General features: G+C 41.1%; 1 protein-coding gene across 7 annotated transcripts in view; it reads right to left on the bottom strand.

The window, feature by feature from the left end:
• Positions 1-21,276, bottom strand: part of ARHGEF9 (Cdc42 guanine nucleotide exchange factor 9) — a 369,419-nt gene that overhangs the window by 155,132 nt on the left and 193,011 nt on the right. For 6 of the 7 annotated variants that reach the window (XM_058154711.1, XM_058154715.1, XM_058154713.1 and 3 more), the window contains one exon: positions 19,161-19,340. The exons of the other annotated variant lie outside the window; for it this stretch is intronic. In XM_058154711.1, coding sequence (XP_058010694.1) covers positions 19,161-19,340 — 180 coding nt within the window. The remainder of the gene's footprint in view (positions 1-19,160; positions 19,341-21,276) is intronic. 7 annotated transcript variants of the gene reach the window in all.

Raw genomic sequence — 21,276 nt, 5'->3', positions numbered from 1 at the left:
ATCAGAAAAGCAGAAAGAATGTTCTTTCTGCGCCAACTCAGAAAGCTCAAACTGCCCAAGGAGCTGCTGATCCAATTCTACAGAGGAATTATTGAATCTGTCATTTGCACCTCTATAACTGTCTGGTTTGGTTCTGCAACCCAACAAGAAAGACACAGACTTCAGAGGATAATTAGAACTGCAGAAAAAACAATTGCTACCAACCTGCCTTCCATTGAGGACCTGTATACTGCATGAGTCAAAAAGAGGGCTGTGAAAATATTTACAGACCCCTCGCATCCTAGACTTAAACTGTTTCAACTCCTACCCTCAAAACGACGCTATAGTGCACTGCACACCAAGACAACCAGACATGAACAGTTTTTCCCCGAATGCCATCACCCTGTTAAACAAATAATCCCCTCAACACTGTCAAACTAGTTACTAAGTCTGCATTACTATTAAACTTCTCATCGTTCCTATCACCCATCTCCTCCCACTTACGACTTATGATTGTAACCTTGTTGCTGGTATCCTTAAGATTTATATTGACTGTTTCCCTATGACTATCATTAAGTGTTGTACCTTATGATTCTTGACGAATGTATCTTTTCTTTTACACTTGGCCAATAAAGAATTCTATTCTGTTCTATTCTATTCATTTTATGACAGTTGTTAAGTGAATTTTAAGTGTTAAGCAGTTGTTTAAGTCAGTAGTGCGATTGCTAAATCAATCTGGCTTCCTCATTGATTTTGTCAGAAGGTCACAAAAGGTGAACACATGATCCAGAGACATTGCAACCATCCTAAATATGAGCCAGATGCCAAGCATCTGAATTTTGATCATGGAGATTCTGCAAAGGTCTTAAGTTTGGAAAATGGTCATAAGTCACTTTTTTTCAGCGCCATTGTAACTTCAAATGGTCACTAAATGAAGGACTACCTGTACTAGGTTTGTAAATTATATTTTACCTTGTCTATTAGCTTACACTATGTTTGTATAAGCATCTTAGGTGTTTAGAACCAACTCCCTCATTTGTTTAAGTGTTCTCTCGCTCTCTCTCCCTCCCTCTCTCTCTCTCTATCTGTCTCATGGGTCCTCCCCGCTTCCTGGAGATGGTAAATGGGGATCTCGGATTCCTCAAGGGATTGTACTTTACCCCGCTGGTGTGACTGCAGCTGCCAGAAGAATCAATGAAGAGATTTAACTAGGTTTGAAACGGAGGAGGTAAGCAAGTTATGGCAGAAGGGTCAAGGAGTGCATGCTCTGGAGAATAATTGCTCCTGGCAGAGTTGAAGTTTGAGCGTTATTGCCATCTATGGGAATCTGGACCTTGGTGGGTTTGGTTGGAATGGATTTCCTGGTTTCAGGAAGGCTGTGCCAGATTTGAACTAAAACAAGTGAGAGGTTAGGCAAAACAAAGAACCCCTCCTAAATAAAAATTCCCTGGAATGACGTCCTTGCTACTGCATCTCTCAGCCACTCAGTTATATAACAACTTTTGATTACAAGGCTTTGCACTTTTCCTGGGATAATACAGCTAAGTGTCAGTTTGAATGTCTTGTATGATGAAGCAGAAATGAAAGAGAGAGAACAGAACCGTCAATGTCTATTTTTATGTCCTCTTGCATCAAAGACCGAGGCGGAAAGAGGTGTACAAACATTCCCTCCACAGTGCCAAGCTGACCCTTTCAAAGTCTGGGGTCAAAAGTCCATCATCCAAAAACCAGCCGGTCCTGTGCGGACCCTTTTACCAATCACTTCTTACCTACCCAGAAACAGACTGAGGATTCAAGAACATCATATTTAATGGAATATGTACAGTATATTTTCCTGGATGTCTACGTTTTAAAACTCCTTTGTGCAAGTTGCATCAAGCAGCTGATACTTCACTGGCTGCTCTAGCAACCAGCATTTCAGCCCTGGTTTGCAGGATTTGGTTGTGGGAACTGATACTAAAGGTGGGTGGTGCAACTGTGGTATCATTATAGCATGACTAAGCTCACATGCATACATAGCAACAAGGATTATCTTTTTCTTCCATTCTCCACTTTCTCAGAAGTTTGCTTTTTAAATTCACAATGTAGCTATTTCTATAGGTAAAGCAACAACTACATCCATGATATATCAATTCAGACATTGCAGCGAGGACTGACAAAGCTATAATTTACCAAACCAGATTCAGGTTAGTTAACCAATGACCAAACCAACGGTAGCTCCTCAGATTAAGATCTCCTAACAGATCTTATTAACCAGTGCAACTATTTGCCTACAGAAATTGTGGTTACGCCATCACTGGAGGCTTTTTAGAAGAGGCTGGACAACCGTTTGTCTGGAATGCTACAGGGACTTTTGCCTGAGAATGGGGTTGGACTAGAAGACCTCCAAGGTCCCTTCCAACTCTGTTATTCTTCTGAAAGGTGGGAAGGATGTGTGTGTGTGTGTGGAGAGAGAGAGAGAGAGAGAGAGAGAGAGAGAGAGAGAGAGAGAGAGAGAGAGATAGACTGACTCAATTTGTGAGAGATGGAATTCTTGCCATGTGCAGATGGGGATTAATTGATTTTATTCACAAGGTCTCTTCTTTTACACTTTATTTTAATAAGTAATTACTAATTCCGAAGTATTTTTGTTTTTTGTTTGCCTATCTTAAGAACAAGTGTGAAGAAGTGCGGAATCTTGGCATTACCCAGGACTTGTCTGTGGTTTTTTTCCCCTTTTTTTTATTTACAATGCATATTGAGCACGATTTTTTAAACTTGTTTTCACTTGGGGTAAATATTCTGGGTTAAGTTAAAGAGAAGGAACTTGATGTAGCTGAATTACAATGCTCAACAGCCCAAGGATTGTTCTCTAAAGCCACCAGTTCTGCATGCCTGTTTTACCATTGTTTGTTTTAATCAGAATTTGCTGGATGCACCAAATTTGGCTGCTTTCGCAAATGGCACAAAGCTATAAACCAAATAGACTGCCTTGTGCACAGGGCAATAGTATGCAATCTGCAGAGTGCTTTTCTCTCACTGCTAATGCCCTTAATCAATTTATCAGCCATGTAAATTTATCTGCCTTGGGAAGGTACATTATTCAGAGACCCTTGAACTGAATCACAGCTCAATATGTGTCTGTTGGCTTAAAAAATGACATGATTTAGGGCTGAACTAACTGGTGGTGATGGAGTTATTATAAAGGAATTTAGAGTTAACCTTGAGGAAGGTATGTAAGAGCTGTTAAGGGAGGAAGGAAGGAAGGAGTTGTTAAGTGGGGAGACTAAGATAAGAGGTTACACAGTCCAGGAATAGAAGGAAGTATGAGAAAGAAATTCAAAATAACCATGTTTTGATTTTCTTTAGTAGAAGGTCAGAGAGAAAATTGAACAGGCTTTCAAGATTCTGGTATTCTATCCCGCAACAATACAAGCAGTCCTCAACTTACAATCACAATTGAGTCCAAAATTTCTGTTGTTAAGTGTTAAATGAGTTTTGCCCCATTTTACAACCTTTCTTGCCACTGTTGTTAAGTGAATCACGACGGTAGTTAGGTTAGTTACATGTTAAGTGTATCTGGCTTCCCCACTGATTTTGCTTGTCAAATGGTTGCAAAAGGGGATCACATGACTCTGGGACACTGCAACCGTCATAAATGAGTGTCTAAATTTTGATCACGTGATTGTGGGGATGCTACAGAGTTCATAATGTGAAAAATGGTCACAAGTCAGGTTTTTTAATGCTTTTGTAACTTTGAACGCTCACTAGATGAACTTTTGTAAGTAGAGGACTACCTATATAACAACATTCCCCAAATCCTTGAAGGTTGACATTTATGCAGGATCCAATTTGGGTCGGTCACCAGGACCAGAGATTCAGTCTTCCGAGCTTTCAGACACGTGTTGAAGCCCATCCTCAGGGAACTTGCCTCTCTCACCAGAAGGGGTGCACTGGGCTGTTCTACGCGTAGTATTTATGCCGGTGCCTGGTTGTGTGTGGCACCACATAAATATCATGCGCAGAATAGCCTAAACGAAGCTATTCTACATGAGTCCGAAAGCTTGGAAGACTAAACTTCTGGTCCTAGAGACTGACCCAGATTGGATCTTGCAATATTATCCTGAGACACGTATATTTGCCTTCATTCATTGACAATTATGCTGGAAATGCCATATATTTGGGGAAATCCACTATCAAAATAATTGGGCCGAAATGCACTGTCAAATTTTCAGTCCAAAATTGTTCCACCTATGAAAATGGGTTGCAATATTCTGCTGGTTTCCTGACATCTTCAAAAGAGGGAAATATAATGACTATTATCCTTAAAAATCTGAAATGTCTAAGACTATCATATTTTCTCCCTCTGCTGCCCCCCCCCCACCCTGCAGAAGCAAAAGAGGTTCTGGAGTGCTTATGCCTCTTTCTGAAACTTATTAAGAGCTGCACTTCTTGGAATGCCTGTGGAACATCTGATTCTGCTACTAAGCATTAAAGCTTTAAGAGACAAGATCTAAATAAATCAGTCATTCCTAAGAACCTATAAATGTTAAAGGTTCTATAAATGACATCTTTATCGGTACTCTTATTAAATTTAATGTGTCTAGGTGTGAGTACGAGAACACAAGATTGATTTCCCAGTGCAATACAGTCTGGGACAGTAGTTCTCAAAATGTTTGACCCAATTAACTCTTTTCCTGGTCGTGAATAATGTTATTAACAATCAGCCCTCCCCCAAAAACTTCACCAGATTCTCTGTTGTTTCACACAAGCATCCATTCTGGATCCTCGACTTACAAACAAGTTATTACAAATTGCTCCATTACTCCCAGGAGATGTCCAAATTATTCCCTTGGGTAATTATCCCCAGTTTAAGAATCGCTGGTCTGGGGCATAAAAAAAACAGGCAATGGTTTTTAATCTGTATTTCTCTGGGGGGTTTTAAAGCAATTTTGTTTTGACAAAATAGTGAAGTTGTTTAGTTAAATTGAACTATGATTTGTAAGCTGCCCAGAATCACCTTGTAGGAGAGGCAGGCGGCATAGAATTTTAATAAATAAATATAAATAAATAAACCATAACTGAGCCAGATTGAAAGGCAAAGTAAAGTATGTTTAACAATTGTAATGAATGTTCCCCCTTTGTAAAACCAATGGAAGAGCGGGAGAAAGAGAGAGGCAGCCTCCAAATCTAAGTCTGCTCACAGTGTTCAACCATGGCTAATAAAGAGGCTAATAACCATGGCTAATAACCAGGGTGCTTGCACTTGGAATGGTTCAAGTGTCTCCCCAAATTAATTCAAATAAAATCATAAAAGATTGGACTGGACAACCATTTGTCTGGTATGGTAAGGTCTCCTGCCTTGAGCAAGGAGTGACTAGAAGACCTCCAAGGTGCCCCCTAGCCCTATGATTTTAAATACATTAAAAAATAAATTTAACAGAAATCCTATGAGATCTCATGAAATATAAGCACATCATCCTGAAATATGGCCTACTCAAGAACACCACAATCTTGCAAAAAAAAAATCAATACTCTTATGAAAGAAAGAAACCACCCAAATCCTATCAGGTTTGCTGAGCGCATTTGAGTTTAGAAGGTATGGGCTTAGGAAAGATAAATAATTCTTGGCTTATCCTTATCTCTGAATACAGCCATCTTTTGAAACATTCAGGGAGAAAGGGTCACTTCCTGCAAGGCCTGCTATCATTTTGATAGGATTCCACCAAAGCAAAGCAAAATGTCACGGATAGCAAACTTTTTTTTTCTGCAAATCAGTTCAGTTAAGATGTGAATGTCTGAGCCATCACCTGACAGAGGAGTACCAGCCTTCCCAGGTAGATCAGACTGCATGAGCTAATTCTATTTTATCATAAGGCTACATGAACACAATCTCGCAAGTCTAAAAGTATAGGTAATTCTCAATTTATGACCACAATTGAGCCCCATATTTCTGTTCCTAAGCGAGACAGTTGTTGGGTGAGTTTTGGCCCATTTTATGGCCTTCCTTGCCACTGTTGTTAAGTGAATCACTGCAGTTTTTAAGTTAGTTACACGGTTGTTAAGTGAATCTGGCTTCCCCATTGACTTTGCTCATCAGAAAGTCACAAAAGGGAATCGTCATCATAAATATGAACAAGCTGTCAAGCATCTGAATTTTGATTATGTGACCATGGGGATGTGCAACAGTCATAAGGGTGAAAAATGGTCATAAGTCACTTTTTCAGTGCTGTTGTAACCTTGAATGGTCAAGATGTCAGAGACCCGTCTTGTCGAGACTGTTTGGGATGGATTTGATCCTGTGGCTCCCGAGGACATGGACAGGTTGCTGGGGAGGTTGAATGCCACCACATGTTTACTGGACCCGTGCCCCTCCTGGTTGGTGCTGGCCACACAGGAGGTGACACGAGGCTGGCTCCGGGGGATTATAAATGCTTCTTTGTTGGAGGGGATCGTCCCTGCCGCCTTGAAAGAGGCGGTGGTGAGACCCCTCCTCAAGAAGCCTTCCCTGGATCCGGCTGTTTTAGGAAATTATCGTCCAGTCTCCAACCTTCGCTTTGTGGCGAAGGTTGTAGAGAGTGTGGTGGCATGTCAATTACCCCGGTACCTGGATGAAACTGTCTATCTAGACCCGTTCCAGTCCGGCTTTCGACCTGGTTATAGCACGGAGACGGCTTTGGTCGCGTTGGTTGATGATCTCTGGAGGGCCAGGGATAGGGGTTATTCCTCTGCCCTGGTCCTATTAGACCTCTCAGCGGCTTTTGATACCATCGACCATGGTATCCTGCTGCACCGATTGGAGGGATTGGGAGTGGGAGGCACCGTTTATCGGTGGTTCTCCTCCTATCTCTCTGATCGGTCGCAGACGGTGTTGACGGGGGGGCAGAGGTCGTCCCCGAGGCACCTCACTTGTGGGGTGCCGCAGGGGTCGATTCTCTCGCCCCTTCTGTTCAACATCTATATGAAGCCGCTGGGTGAGATCATCAGTGGCTTTGGGGTGAGGTACCATCTGTACGCTGATGATACTCAGCTGTACTTTTCCACCCCGGGCCACCCCAACGAAGCTATCGAAGTGCTGTCCCGGTGTCTGGAAGCCGTACGGGTCTGGATGGGGAGAAACAGGCTCAAACTCAATCCCTCCAAGACGGAGTGGCTGTGGATGCCGGCACCCCGGTACAGTCAGCTGCAGCCGTGGCTGACTGTTGGGGGCGAGTCACTGGCCCCGATGGAAAGGGTGCGCAACTTGGGCGTTCTCCTGGATGGACGGCTGTCCTTTGAAGATCATTTGGCAGCCGTCTCCAGGAGACCTTTTTACCAGGTTCACCTGGTTCGCCAGTTGCACCACTTTCTAGACCGGGATGCCCTATGCACGGTCACTCATGCGCTCGTCACATCTTGCTTGGATTACTGCAATGCTCTCTACATGGGGCTTCCCTTGAAGAGCATCCGGAGGCTTCAGTTGGTTCAGAATGCAGCTGCGCGGGTGATAGAGGGAGCCCCTCGTGGCTCCCATGTGACACCACTCCTGCGCAGATTGCACTGGCTACCTGTGGCCTTTCGGGTGCGCTTCAAGGTTTTGGTTACCATCATTAAAGCGCTCCATGGCATAGGGCCGGGTTACTTACGGGACCGTCTACTGCCACCAACTGCCTCCCACCGACCCGTGCGCTCTCACAGGGAGGGACTCCTTAGGGTGCCGTCCGCTAGGCAGTGCCAACTGGCGACACCCAGGGGAAGAGCCTTCTCTGTGGGGGCCCCCACCCTCTGGAACGAGCTTCCCCCAGGTCTTCGCCAACTTCCGGACCTTCGAACCTTCCGCCACGAGCTTAAGACACATCTATTTATTTGTGCGGGGCTGGCCTAGAGTTTAGTTTTAAAGTTAGTTTTAAATGGGGTTTTGTATTATTTTAACGATAGTTTTAAATTCGGCCTAACGTAATAAGTTTTTTAACTGTTGTTTTAACTTGCATTTATTCTTATGTTTTTATAAGGCTGTGAACCACCCTGAGTCCTTTGGGAGATAGGGCGGTATAAAAATCCGAATAATAAATAATAAAAATAAATAAAATAGTTAAAAATGGTTGTAAATCAAGGACCTGTACAAATCTCCTGTCATTAACCTTTAAAGTCCAACAAATTAAGGAGGGTCCCTTTTGAGATTATTTTTACCCCATTATGCAGCTGTGGGCAATGGCCTCCCTTAAAGCCAAGGCAGTGTTAGACTGCATTAACAGAGAATCAAGATCGTGTGAAGTGTTGATACCATTTTATAATGCCTTGGGTAAAACCACTCCTGGAATCCTGCATCCAGTTTTGATTGCCACAACGTAAAAAAGAGATTGAGACTCTAGAAAGAGTGCAGAGAAGAGCAACAAAGAGGATCAGCGGACTGGAGGCTAAAACATATGATGAACGGTAGTGGGAACTGGGTTTATCTAGTCTAGTCTAAGGAACAGAAGGACTGGAGTGACATGATTTTATTTTATTTTTATTTGCATTTATATCCCGCCCTTCTCCGAAGACTCAGGGCGGCCTACATTGTGTTAAGCAATAGTCTTCATTCTATTTGTATATTTATATACAAAGTCAACTTATTGCCCCCAACAATCTGGTAGCTATCCAAAATGATAGCAGTCTTCCAATATTTGAAGGACTGTCACAGAGAAGAGGAGGTCAACCTATTCTCCAAAGCATTTGAAAGCAGGACAAGAAGCAATAGATGGAAAATAAGGAAGGAGGAAACCAAGGTAGAATTAAGAGAAATTTCCTGACAGTGAGAACAATTAATCAGTGGAACAACTTGCCTCCAGAAATTGTGGCTGCTCCATCACTGGAAGTTTTTAAGAAGAGACTAGACAACCATTTGTCTGAAATGGTCTAGGGTTTCCTGCCTGAGCAGGGGCTTGGACTAGTAGAAGATCTTCAAGGTCCCTTCCAACGCTACAGCATTATTCTGTTATCTGACCATTCCCTGGGCAGCCTCTGTTCACCCCATCGCCCAAGGTCATTCCCGCACCATTACCGTTACAGAAAGCATCCCCTACACAATTTAGATGAGGATATTAGTGAGTCACATAAAGAAAATCTCTAAGAAAAAGCATTGATCCTAAGCCAATTAAACTAAAAGGATTCTGTGAAGAAAATGCTAAGGTGAACCTGACAGAAAGCAATTTGGATTCCTAAATCTGGTCTGATGCCAAGTGAAATTCACAGCCAATGAATAACTCTCTGTATCTCCCATTCAAATGCAAGTAGTCCTCAACTTACAACAGTTCATTTACAATGGCACTGAAAAAAGTGACTTATGACTGTTTTTCACACTTAACACCCATTGCAGCATCCCTACGGTCACGTGATCATAATTCAGACCCTTGGCAACCGACTCATCTTTATGACGGTCACAATGTCCTGAGGTTATGTGATCCCCTTTTGAGACCTTCTGACAAGCAAAGTCAATGGGGAAGCCAGAGTCACTTAACAACCGGGTTACTAAATTAATAACCGCAATTATCCACTTTAACAACTGTGACATGAATGGTTGTAAAATGGAGCAAAACTCACTTAACAAATGTCTTGCTTAGCAACAGAAATTTGGGGCTCAATTGTGATCGTAAGTCAGGGGTGTCCAAACTTGGTCCCTTTAAGACTTGTGGACTTCAATTCCCAGAGTTCCTCAGCCAGCTTTGCTGGCTGAGGGACTCTGGGAGTTGAAGTCCACAAGTCTTAAAGGGACCAAGTTTGGACACCCCTGTCGTAAGTCAACGACTACCTGTACATTCAAGTTGTGCTTTTTAAACTTGGCATCTTTAAGAAGGGCGGGGCAACCTCCAGAATACCCCAGCTGGCACATATAAGTCCACCCATCTTAAAACATAGCTGGGGAGTCCATGCATCTTAAAACTATGGCTGGAGAATTCTGACAGAGGAAATCCATGGATCTCAAATTACTAGCTGGGGATTTCTGGGAATTGCAACCCACACATCTTAACACACTGGATGGGGAATTCTGGGAGAGGAAGTCAATGGATCTTACATTTCAGCCTGGGGAATTCTGGACTTCATGCACCTTAAAATTGGGTAAGGTTAAGAAACATTGAGCTAAAGACATTGACTGCAAGCAGAATGTGTCTCAAGGAGAAGGGTTTATGCCCATTTTCCTTGGATTAATTTAACTTCACAGAACCCTTCTGGTCACCCCATGCCAAAAATTATACCCCAATCCTCAATAGCCAATTGGCTTTTTAGCTTCAAAACTTGAATTTCACCTGAGGCTTAATGGCTGTGCACCCGTCCCACTGAAAGGAAAGAAGGTTCAAAATACTGCATAAAATCCCTAATCTTTAAGTTAGTCCCTCCAGTATAATTTAATTCTTCGTGGAGCAGACACCTACACCGGCATCCCGGTACAGTCAGCTGCAACCGCTGCTGACTGTTGGGGGCGAGTCATTGGCCCCAATGGAGAGGGTGCGCAATCTGGGCGTTCTCCTGGATGGACGGTTGTCTTTTGAAGATCATTTGGCGGCCGTCTCCAGGAGAGCGAACCAGGTATGTCTGGTTCGCCAGTTGCGCCCCTTTCTAGACTGGGATTCCCTATGCACGGTCACTCATGCCCTCGTCACTTCTCGCCTGGACTACTGCAATGCTCTCTACATGGGGCTCCCCTTGAGGAGCACCCGGAGGCTCCAGTTGGTCCAGAATGCAGCTGCGCGGGTGATAGAGGGAGCCACTCGTGGCTCTCATATAACACCTCTCCTGCGCAAGCTGCACTGGCTACCTGTGGTCTTCCGGGTGCACTTCAAGGTGTTGGTTACCACCTTTAAAGCGCTCCATGGCTTAGGACTGGGATATCTCCGGGACCGCCTTCTGTTACCATTTGCCTCCCACCGACCGTAGAGAGGGTCTCCTCAGGGTGCCGTCAGCCAAACAATGACGGCTGGCGACCCCCAGGGGGAGAGCCTTCTCTGTGGGGGCACCTACCCTCTGGAATGAGCTTCCTCCTGGACTTCGTCAACTTCCAGACCTCCGGACCTTTTGTCGCGAGCTGAAGACGTATTTATTCTTCCGAGCAGGACTGGCATAAAATGGGTTTTAAATTGGATTTTAAATGGGGTTTTATAGTATGTATTTTATAATTTAAACTATTGGCCATATAGAATAAGTTTTTTAAATTGATTTTATTGCATTATATTGTACTGTATTTTATCTGGCTGTTAACCGCCCTGAGTCCTTCGGGAGAAGGGCGGTATAAAAAGTAAATTATTATTATTATTATTATTATTATTATTATTATTATTATTATTATTATTATTATTATTATTATTATTATTATTATTATTCCCCCCACATTTTCTGAAATGAGAGAACAGACAGTAATGGAGGGGAGGGCCACTTCCAGACACAGCTGGTCATACCCACAAGAATGCTTTGGTTCTTCCAAATTTATTCCAAAGCTAATGCATTCCTTCTCCCCCAATCCTTCCATCTCCACATCATCTAGCAATCAAGAGATTGTTTCCCCTTTCCAGAGCTTCACTACAAGTGGCAATAAATATCTCTTCTAGGAATAAAAAATAGAAGGAAACCTCAAGTTTGCATCGATCTTGTAACTCTCACTTTTGCATCTGGCATATCAACCTTCCAGAAATGCCTTGTTCTATGGAAGTGCCATCAAGAATAGCAGAATAAGAGAGTTAGAAGGGAAATTGGAGGTTTTTTAGTCCAGCATCCTGCTAAAGCAGGAGACCCTATATGATTCTGAACAAATGGTCATCCAGTCTCTTCTTGAAAACCTCCAGTGTTGGAGCATCCACAACTTCTGAAGGCAAGCCATTCCACTGATTAATTGTTCTCACTGTCAGAAAATTTATCCTTAGTTCTAGGTTCTCTCCTTAGTTAGTCTCCATCCATTACTTCTTGTCCTACTTTCAGGTGCTTTGGAAAACAGGTTGACCCCCTCTTCTGTCTGGTGGCCCCTCAAATATTGGACCACTCCTGTCATGTTGCTCCTAGTCCTTCTTTTTACTAGGTTAGACATATCCAATTCCTGCAACTGCTCTTCGTACGTTTTAGACTTCAGCTCCCTAATCATCTTTGTTGCTCTTCTCTGCACTCTTTCCAGGAACTCAACATCCTTTTTATACTGTGGTGACCAAAATTGGATGCAGTATATAAAAGAGTTCTTTTGCAATTTGAGGAGACTCTTTAGATAATGGAAGAGTCTTAGAAGGATTATGATTCTAGGATGGTTTGTTTGTTTGTTGAGTGAGTGAGAGAGTGCATTTTGCTCAAGAAGTCTTGGATAAGCATGCCCTCATTCTGTTTTCCCCACAAAAACAACCTTATGAGGTATGTTGAGCTTGGAGAAAAAAACGTCCCTGGCTGAAAGGGGACTGGAATCTGGTTAATCCATCAATATCAACACTGCGCTCACTTGTCTTTTTGCTAAAATGATTTGATTGCAATCATCAAATGATTATGTGTCAACTCTTAGCACTCACAACGATCTTCTCAGGATAATCGGTCTCTAACTTGGTCTTTCGGCTCTTCCAGTGGTACAGTCCTTACCATTGTAGCTGAGTCCTTAACCCTTGCTTTCTCCTATTTAATTAATTGATCATAAATTTAAAAATTCAGAGATGAGAGAGATAAAAATGAAGAAAATTCTGGGTCAAAAATTGGTTCTTTTTACATACATGGCTCTCTGGAATATAAGAAGAAAAGCGGTCAACGCTGTGCAGGAAGCGAGAACGTTAATTTTACCTATGTAAATTTATCTCAGGTCAACCTACGTTGATCAAGATGTTTGACACACAATATTTTACAACTCGGAGAGGAGATGATGTGATCTCAGGTTACCTGCTTGTAAACAGTCCCCCAACCTAAGAGATGAATGATTAATTAAATATTAGATTTGTAGGAGTATAAAATGCAAACTCAGGAGAAAGTACTTCAGCTTTTAACAATACTTCAAGAGAGACCAGCTAAGTGATTCATAAGCCATGAGGTGTAAATGTTCTTGGCTTGGATAAAGGCTGTAGAGGCGGAACTAATTTTAAGATCTTTTGATAAGATTATTGCCTACGTTAACCTGAAGTAGAATTGTGATTTAATAAAAATACATTTTTTGCCCTACGTAACCATTCAAAGATAAATGGCATAGAGAGACCTACGTCCTGAAGGAATTTTGACAGTGCAGTTGGTCCTTGATTCACTACCATTCATTTAGTGACTGTTCAAAGTTGTGACGGCATTGAACAAAGTGACTTATGTCCATTTTTCACACTTACGATCGTTCCAGTATCCCTGTGGTCACCTGATCAAAATTCAAATGCTTGGCAACTGACTCATATTTATGATGGTCGTAGTGCCCTGGGTCGTGTGCTCACCTTTTAAGGCCTTTTGTTCTGTTTCCCTTCCCCCAATACTCCCAGCAAAGAGTCAGTCAGAGGCCTCCTTTTCTGATTTATTTACATATATATAAATGTCCTGGCCACGTCTACCCACGGGCCTGCCAAGTTTCTGGAGATAACAAGGAAATTACAGATAAGGCCAGAATTACTCACGAATATATTCTTCCCTCCATTGATACAGTTTGCCCGCGCAAATTCATTGCTTTGTCCAAGACAAAAAACCAGGAAGTCCCGCCTCCTATTTATAGTCTCTGCAGATGTCACTGCATGACAATTATGACTTGGCTTTGTCCCAACGCTTCCTCTGCTGCGCGCGCCGGTCACGCCTGCGCAGTCTTGCATCACTCCAAAACTGTTCTTGGGGCGTTGCCAAATCAGAAGAAGGCTCCAGGGAATCAGGCTTTGCCGGCCCCTCCTCCTCCCTTTGAGTGGGTGCCAGGGAGGGAAAGGGCTCAAGAGAAGCAGGGCTTGCCAGGTCTTCTCCCTCACTTTCTGAATCATCCGAGTCCAGGAGTCCGGGTCCAGAAACCTGGGTCACAACACCTTTTGACAAGAAAAGTCAATAGGGAAGCCAGATTCGCTTAACAACCGAGTTACTAACTTATCAACTGCATTGATTCACTTAACAACTGTGGCAAGAAATGTCATAAAATGGGTCAGAACAACACTAAACAACTCTCTTGCTTAGGAAAGGAAATTATGGGCTTAATTATGAACGGCTTCCTGAACACTTCAGGGTGTGTCCATGTGTTCCTGTAGGTCTAAAAAAGGTTAAGATACAGGCCCCGAAAGCCAAATGAAAGATATGAAATGGCAAACTATGGAAATCAGGAGAATATTTTTTATCAGTCTATATCAGAACAAAGGCGGAAAATAGCAGACAGCTGGCACTTAATTCCAATAAGAATAGTGTATATCTCTCACAACTACTCAACAAAAAGTTGGAGGAGTTGTCAATACAATTAATCCTCACTTATAACAGGTCATTTAATGCAGGGGTCTCCAACCTTGGTCCCTTTAAGACTTATGGACGACTTGAAGTTCCTCTGGAAGTTGAAGTCCACAAGTCTTAAAGGGACCAAGGTTGGAGACCCCTGATTTAGTGACATTCAAAGTTACAACAGCACTGAAAAAAGGGACTTATGACCGTTTTTCACAGTTACAACCTTTGCAGCATCCCCATGATCATGTGATCCAAATTCAGATGCTTGGCAACTGACTCACATTTATGACGGTTGCACTGTCCTGGGGTCATGTGATCACCTACGAACAAGCAAAATGAATGCTAGATTCACTTAACAACTCTGTTACTAACTTAACAACTGCAGTGATTCACTTAGCAGCTGTGGCAAGAAAGGTCATAAAATGGGGCAACACTCACTTAACAAATATCTCACTTAATAACAGAAATTTCAGGCTCAATTTTGGTCATAAGTCAAGGACTACCTGTATGGGGTGGATGTTTGAAGAAGTGTGCTGTTCTGAAAGTATCTAAAGAAGTAAAACTCCTTTCTAATCAAAGAGCAGAATGCACCCCACTACTACCCATCTTCAAGGGAGTAATTGCTACATTACATAATAAGGAACTTTTTATATTTTTACTTCTAGCTGCTAATTAATAATTGCTCAACAGTGGAAGTTCCTTGATGATTTAATGGCTGTGAAATGGCATACTAAATATAGTCAATTCTTGTTCTTAAAAAAGTTACTGATAGAATATTAAGTACACAGAAGAATCAACTACATTTTTATTGGATTTGTATATCTATATATATGGTAAATGTTATTAAAACAATTTTGATTTTGTGTGAATCTTGCAATTTATGGAAACCATGAATTAATTCTGATTTATACTTTTACAAAATGTACATTTTTTTCTAAATAGAAACAAATTCAGAAGCCATCTCAGGTGGTCTGGTAACTGAATAGCTTAATTAAAGGTACAGAAAATTATTTTTTAATACACACACTCTCCTTAGCCCATCCATCTGAGGAGGGCTTGCAAGCTTTGGATATACACAAAAATCACAGGAAACCAAGAAACTAAGAAAGTGGTTCACTTAGAAGCAGCCACTTTTGAGGATTTCAAAGATTTATGTCTGAATACTTTTAATCAGGTTATGTTATAGAAATTTTAGAATATGATGGTTTTTACTTTGTTAGACGTTATTCTTGCTATTGTGACTTTAAGAAGTAAATCACCTTTTCATTTTCCCCTGTTTTACTCATGGCCATCTTGGACTTAGGAAACGACAGCGCTACCTTCACTCGTTCTTCATTCTTATTCTTCCTGCCTGTCAATTCTCCTCTCTGCTCTTTCATTTTCTTCCAAGGCATCTTCAGCATTGCTAAGTCTTTCCTCCATTAGTGAAAAGATAAAAGCTTCTCCGATGAAGCTCAATGAGGATTAACTTCACCTGACCTCAGATGTACATTGTTTGAAACTCTCCATGTTTATCCTTCGCTTTTCTTAAGCATCTATCTAAATAAGTCCCCTTAACTGCTCTTACAGCTCCACCTCATAGCCAATACATCATGTACCATTATTGTATAATTTCTTCTTGTTTGTTTGCACTATCCTGTTGTCCTGAAGAAGTCCTGAGGATTTTACTCCGCTAGCCGTTGCCAACTATACAGGGCGGTGCTCATGTTCATTTTAAGGCCATTGAACCAGTGGTGTCCAAAGACATTTCTACAGTCGTGTAACCAGCAGGACATCACAGAGCGCTGTTACCTTCCCATCGAAGGGATATCTATTTATTGACTCACATTTGCATGCTTTCAAGCTGCTAGGTTGGCAGGACTGTAGCGAGGATGGGAGTTCACCCCGTCGCATGGAGCTCAGGCCTCGAGGCCTTCCAGCCAACAAGCCCAGCGTCTTAACCGCTGAGCCACACCTATTGTCTTGAAAGCTTACTTATATACAAGAAATGTATTTAAAGGTCCTGTCAGAAAGGAATGGAAGGATGGCAAGATAGAGAGAAACTATCTTTTGTCCTCCCTGCAAGGCTGTTAATTTTCTTATAGCTGCTTGGCCCACCTAGAAGTAGAGGGGACCAGCAGCAAAGGAGATGGACAGAGGTGATGGGTGTACTGTTGGTAGACCTGAAAAATAAGGTTAGGGACAGATTGTGATGGAGAAAGTCTGTCTGTGTATTTGCTAAACATTGACAATAATCTGATGACACATAATCAATCAATAGGAGGTGTGATGGCTCAGTGAATAAAGATGCTGAGTTTGTCAGCTGGAAAGCTGACAGCCTGGGTTTGAGACCCAAGTGCCGCGTGACAGGGTAAGCTCCAGTTCCTTGCTCCAGCTCCTGCCACCTAGCAGTTTGAAAGCATGCAAATGCAAGTAGATAAATAGATACCACTTTGGTGGGATAGCAACAGCATTCTGTGTGCCTCAGCATATAATTACACTGGCCACATGGCCACGGAAGTGTCTTTGGGCACTTTGCTGGCTAAGAAACGGAGATGAGCACTGTCCCCTGGAGCTGAAATTGACTGGACGAGGGCTCAATAATCAATCTGAATTAATTCACACAAATGAAATCTCTAGAGAGGCAAGGCAGCTTATCATATTATGGATTAGTATTCCTGTCCCACCTCATGTCTCCAGGTTCTCAGTTAAGGAAATATTTTCCAAGTTGGTTCTTGAGAAATATTTTTTTCTACCCCAGAAGGCTCAGGGATCAAAATTCCATATTTGGTGTGTTCACACAGAGCTATAAGGACTTCAGCTAGCTACCCACAATCAACCAGAATATTTATTAAAGCACTGCCTCTAAACCAGGAGAGAATAACTGGCTAAGTAAATAAGAACATTCAAATAAACAGTGAGAGACCATTTCAAAAAATCAGCAAGTCTCCTGGTTTTGTTTCCCTTTCTAACTATTAACTTGGAAGAATAGTTGTTTAGAAAAATCTGTTGGCATATAAAGAGAACTTCTTAAATTCACATTTTGCATCTTATTCCCAACTGAGTTTTATTCCTAGATTAAAATACCAGTGGACTAATATGTGTCTATTATTTCCTTTTCCTGCAATTTTCTGTATCCCTCTAAATACAGCTGAGAAACAGAATTCAGAATGAATACTTGTAGATCAAAAGTGCTAGGCACAGAGGGGACCCATTTGTATCCTAGAATATGTGTAGTTTTAAGCCTGTTTTCCTAGAAACCATTGAAGCACATTTTTTAAAAAAAACGGAACAAAGCAGTAAAAAGTCATTACAATAAATATTAGAATTTGTTGCAAAGTTTATTTTGCAGCCAATGGAAAATAGAACACCAATTGGATAAAAAAGCAGCAAAAAACAAAAAAACAAAAACAGATTTCTGCAACATCTCCAAGAAGAAAAGATTCCATAATTATAAGATTTACTCAGAACATTTTAAATCTTATATTCCCTAATGGTAGCATTTAATTTATAGTGAAAACATAGAGAATGAGTTTTAATTTTTTTTTTAAAAAAAAAGTATATAAAATGCAAAAAAATTGCATGTTTGGGGAAAACATCTCTCATTTACTTGATTTAATACAGAAATGGGGCAGAGCATGCTTTTAAATAAATGGATGCAAAACGGAAAATAGCCCAGTTTCTCCATTACATAAGAACATAAGAAAAATATAACGGATGTGGCCAAACATCCATTCATTTCATAACCTGATTTCTCACAGCGTCAGCCAGAAGGCAGTTCAGATCCTGAGTTTGGTAAATTATGATGCTTTTTTTCAAAGGCAGCTGATGCAAATATAGACTGCATCTACACATAGAGGTTCATGTTTAGCTGTTGCACTTTTATCTCATTTGGGGATCTTGCCTTTCCCTTGAATTTATCTGATTTTTTTCAAAAGCTGGTAGGTCACCCCCAGTTTTCTCTGATGTGATAACACCTCTACCACAACATTTATGATTTTGCCAAGTGTGAATCCAATCCAGGAAAAAGCTCCAAATGCCCTCAGCAGCTGGTGCATCCAGACCCCTTGAAAGATTTTGCTTAGCAGATGTAATTTTTGGTTGCAAAGCGGTTGCAATTTGGTAGCAGCTGCAACCATTTGCACAAGTTATTTTTTAGCATTTTGTGCAATTTAGAGTTGACCTAAAAATTATGAACAACTCCACTGAACTTTCTCATTTATCAGCCAGAGACTCAAATCCAGGAAGCCACCATTGGCACTTGCACAACATCTGCTCGACAACTTTAACAATGATTCCTAATGGAAAGCCAAATGGGTTGCTGAATGCCCAGACATAGGAAGAAATATAAAGGACCCCATGAAAAAAAGTGCCAGGCTTTGAGCTTCCATGCCAACAATGGACAATCTTGAATAGGATTCGCACCTCGCACGGCAACTGCCACAAGTCTCTGAATAAATGGGGCACAGCATTGTCCCCGCAGTGTGACTTCAGGGTCCCACGTCAAACTGGAGCTTATAAGTATGACCTGAACGTATATACCTGTCCAGTATCGGATTTGTTTCATATAAACAATGCTGCGCCGCAATGATTAGATGGCCTAAATATTAGTATTTGAACATAGATTCTTTCTAACATTCATATTTTATTGCATTTTTTTAATCTAGGGAATTATTAATATATATTGCAAGTCCAAGTATGATATGTCATAGACTCATTCACTCGCTCACTCACTCAATCAATCCAAACGGGTGACCAAAATGACCCGTTTGGCCTGGCCCCACCAACTCCGGGCCCAGACGCACCTGCTTATCATGAAGCCAGCTAGATGGAGTAAGGAGGGGAAAATGAGAAAAACGGACGCTACTCACCCTTACAAAGCTGGCTGGGAACCAGCCCTCTTCATCGTCGATCTGTCCCCACCACCAGTCCTTGTTGGAGGCATCGAGCACCTTGATAACGTCTCCCGCTTTAAACGCCAACTCCCGGTTGGCCATGGTGACGTGATCCCATACTGCCTCGGCACTGACAATCGAACCGCCACTGATCAGCTTGAAAGACAAACACAAGGCCCATCAGCCACGTTCTCTCCCCCCAGGGAGAAGCCACCTCCTCCCACCACCTCCCCCCCCCGCCACCCTGTTCAGAGAGGATGAGGAAGCCATGCGCCTTGCACCTGGTGGGAATGCCAGTCCCTTCCTTTTGAAAGAACACAGGAGTTTGGACCACCTGGCCAGGGAAGTTCTGTGCCCAAATGATGCCATGCAAGTCATTTCAGGGAAGATCTTCTTTTTATAGGATTTTCTCTACCGGACTAAGGCAGGCCTCAATGAACCACCATTCATTTAAAAATGTTCAAAATTACAATGCTTTGAAAAAATGGGATTTACAACCAATCCTCAGACTTACAACTACTGCAAGATCCCAGGATCAAAATTATGACACCTGATAACCGGCATGTATTTACAATGGTTGCAAGATCCTAGAGATCTGGGGATCAGAATCTGCAACCTTCCCAGCCAGCTTCTAATAAGCAAAGTCAATGGGGGAAGCCAGATTTGCTTAACAACTGCATTATTTGCTTAACAACTGGAGTGCTTTGCTTAATAACGATGGCAAAAAAGATTATAAAGTTGGGTGTGTAACAACTGTCCTGCTTGGAAAATGTGAAATCTGGTCCCAGTTGTGATCATAAATCAAGGACTGCCATTATAGGCTGCAAATGAAGACACATGCAAAAAGCCACATGTTCAGCATCTATCCTTGCATCCAGAAAGCTTTCAAATCAGGGTTCCCACTGAGGATCTGACATAATAGATGGAAGAATGTTTTCTGCATCATCTTAAAAAATTGGGCAGGTAGAGGGCAAAAAGAGTGCAATAAAGATTAAGCATTCCACATAATATAATATAATATAATATAATATAATATAATATAATATAATATAATATAATATAATATAATATAATATAATATAATATAATATAATATAATATAATATAATAATAATATAATATAATATAATATAATATAATATAATATAATATAATATAATATAATATAATATAATATAATATAATATAATATAATATAATATAATATAATAATATAATATAATATATTATAAGGGGCGTGCATAAGAGCACAAAAGTGCCTACTGTTCCTGTCCTATTGTTCCCTTCATTATATCAAATAAATATAGCTGATGCATATTCTTTACTTATATATATATATATATATATATATTTCATGATATGTTTTTTTTATGACAATGTTTGTGTATACTGTTGTGACAAATGAAATAAACTCAGAATACTGAATATCAGATGGGAAAGAAAAAAAATGGAGTATGGAACAGAATAAGCTAGCTAGTTGGTTGGCTGAACAGAATCATTCTTTGCAATGGGGAGGATATTTAATTAGTTCTTCCATTTTCTACCATCTAATGCTAAGTAACAGTAAGTAATGGTATAAGCACTATTAATATTTAGACAAGATGTAAGAGAAGAACTGGGTAGAGTTAAATGAGGCATCAATTTAGAATCATTACATAGACACAAGAGAACTAAGTCAAACCCCCTTGAATACCACTGACCCTTATCCACGTCTAACAAAGTGCTAACTGAGAAGATTCCTGTGCACAGGCTTTAGCAATAAACCAGTAATTTGGAACATCTGCTTTTGGATCTGGGGTGTTTTGTTTTTTTTTGCACCTGACATAATTTGACATAATGAACAAATCTTCGCCTTATGAATCTTCACTTCATCACCTTTGATGAAGGTATTTTTTTTATTTCTTTTTCTTTTCTTTTATGTACACTGAGAGCATATGCACCAAAACAAATTTCTTGTGTGTCCAATCATACTTGGCCAATAAAAAATTCTATTCTATTCTATTCAAGTTAGGAATTTGTGGCTGATGGCTAAGAACATCAACCATCACTTGTCTGTTACTACAGATCTCTGCAACATCAAGAGTGTAAGTGC

Source organism: Ahaetulla prasina, chromosome 11, assembly GCF_028640845.1.
Source record: "Ahaetulla prasina isolate Xishuangbanna chromosome 11, ASM2864084v1, whole genome shotgun sequence".
NCBI lineage: Eukaryota > Metazoa > Chordata > Lepidosauria > Squamata > Colubridae > Ahaetulla > Ahaetulla prasina.
This window is presented reverse-complemented; position numbering and strand designations above follow the sequence as displayed.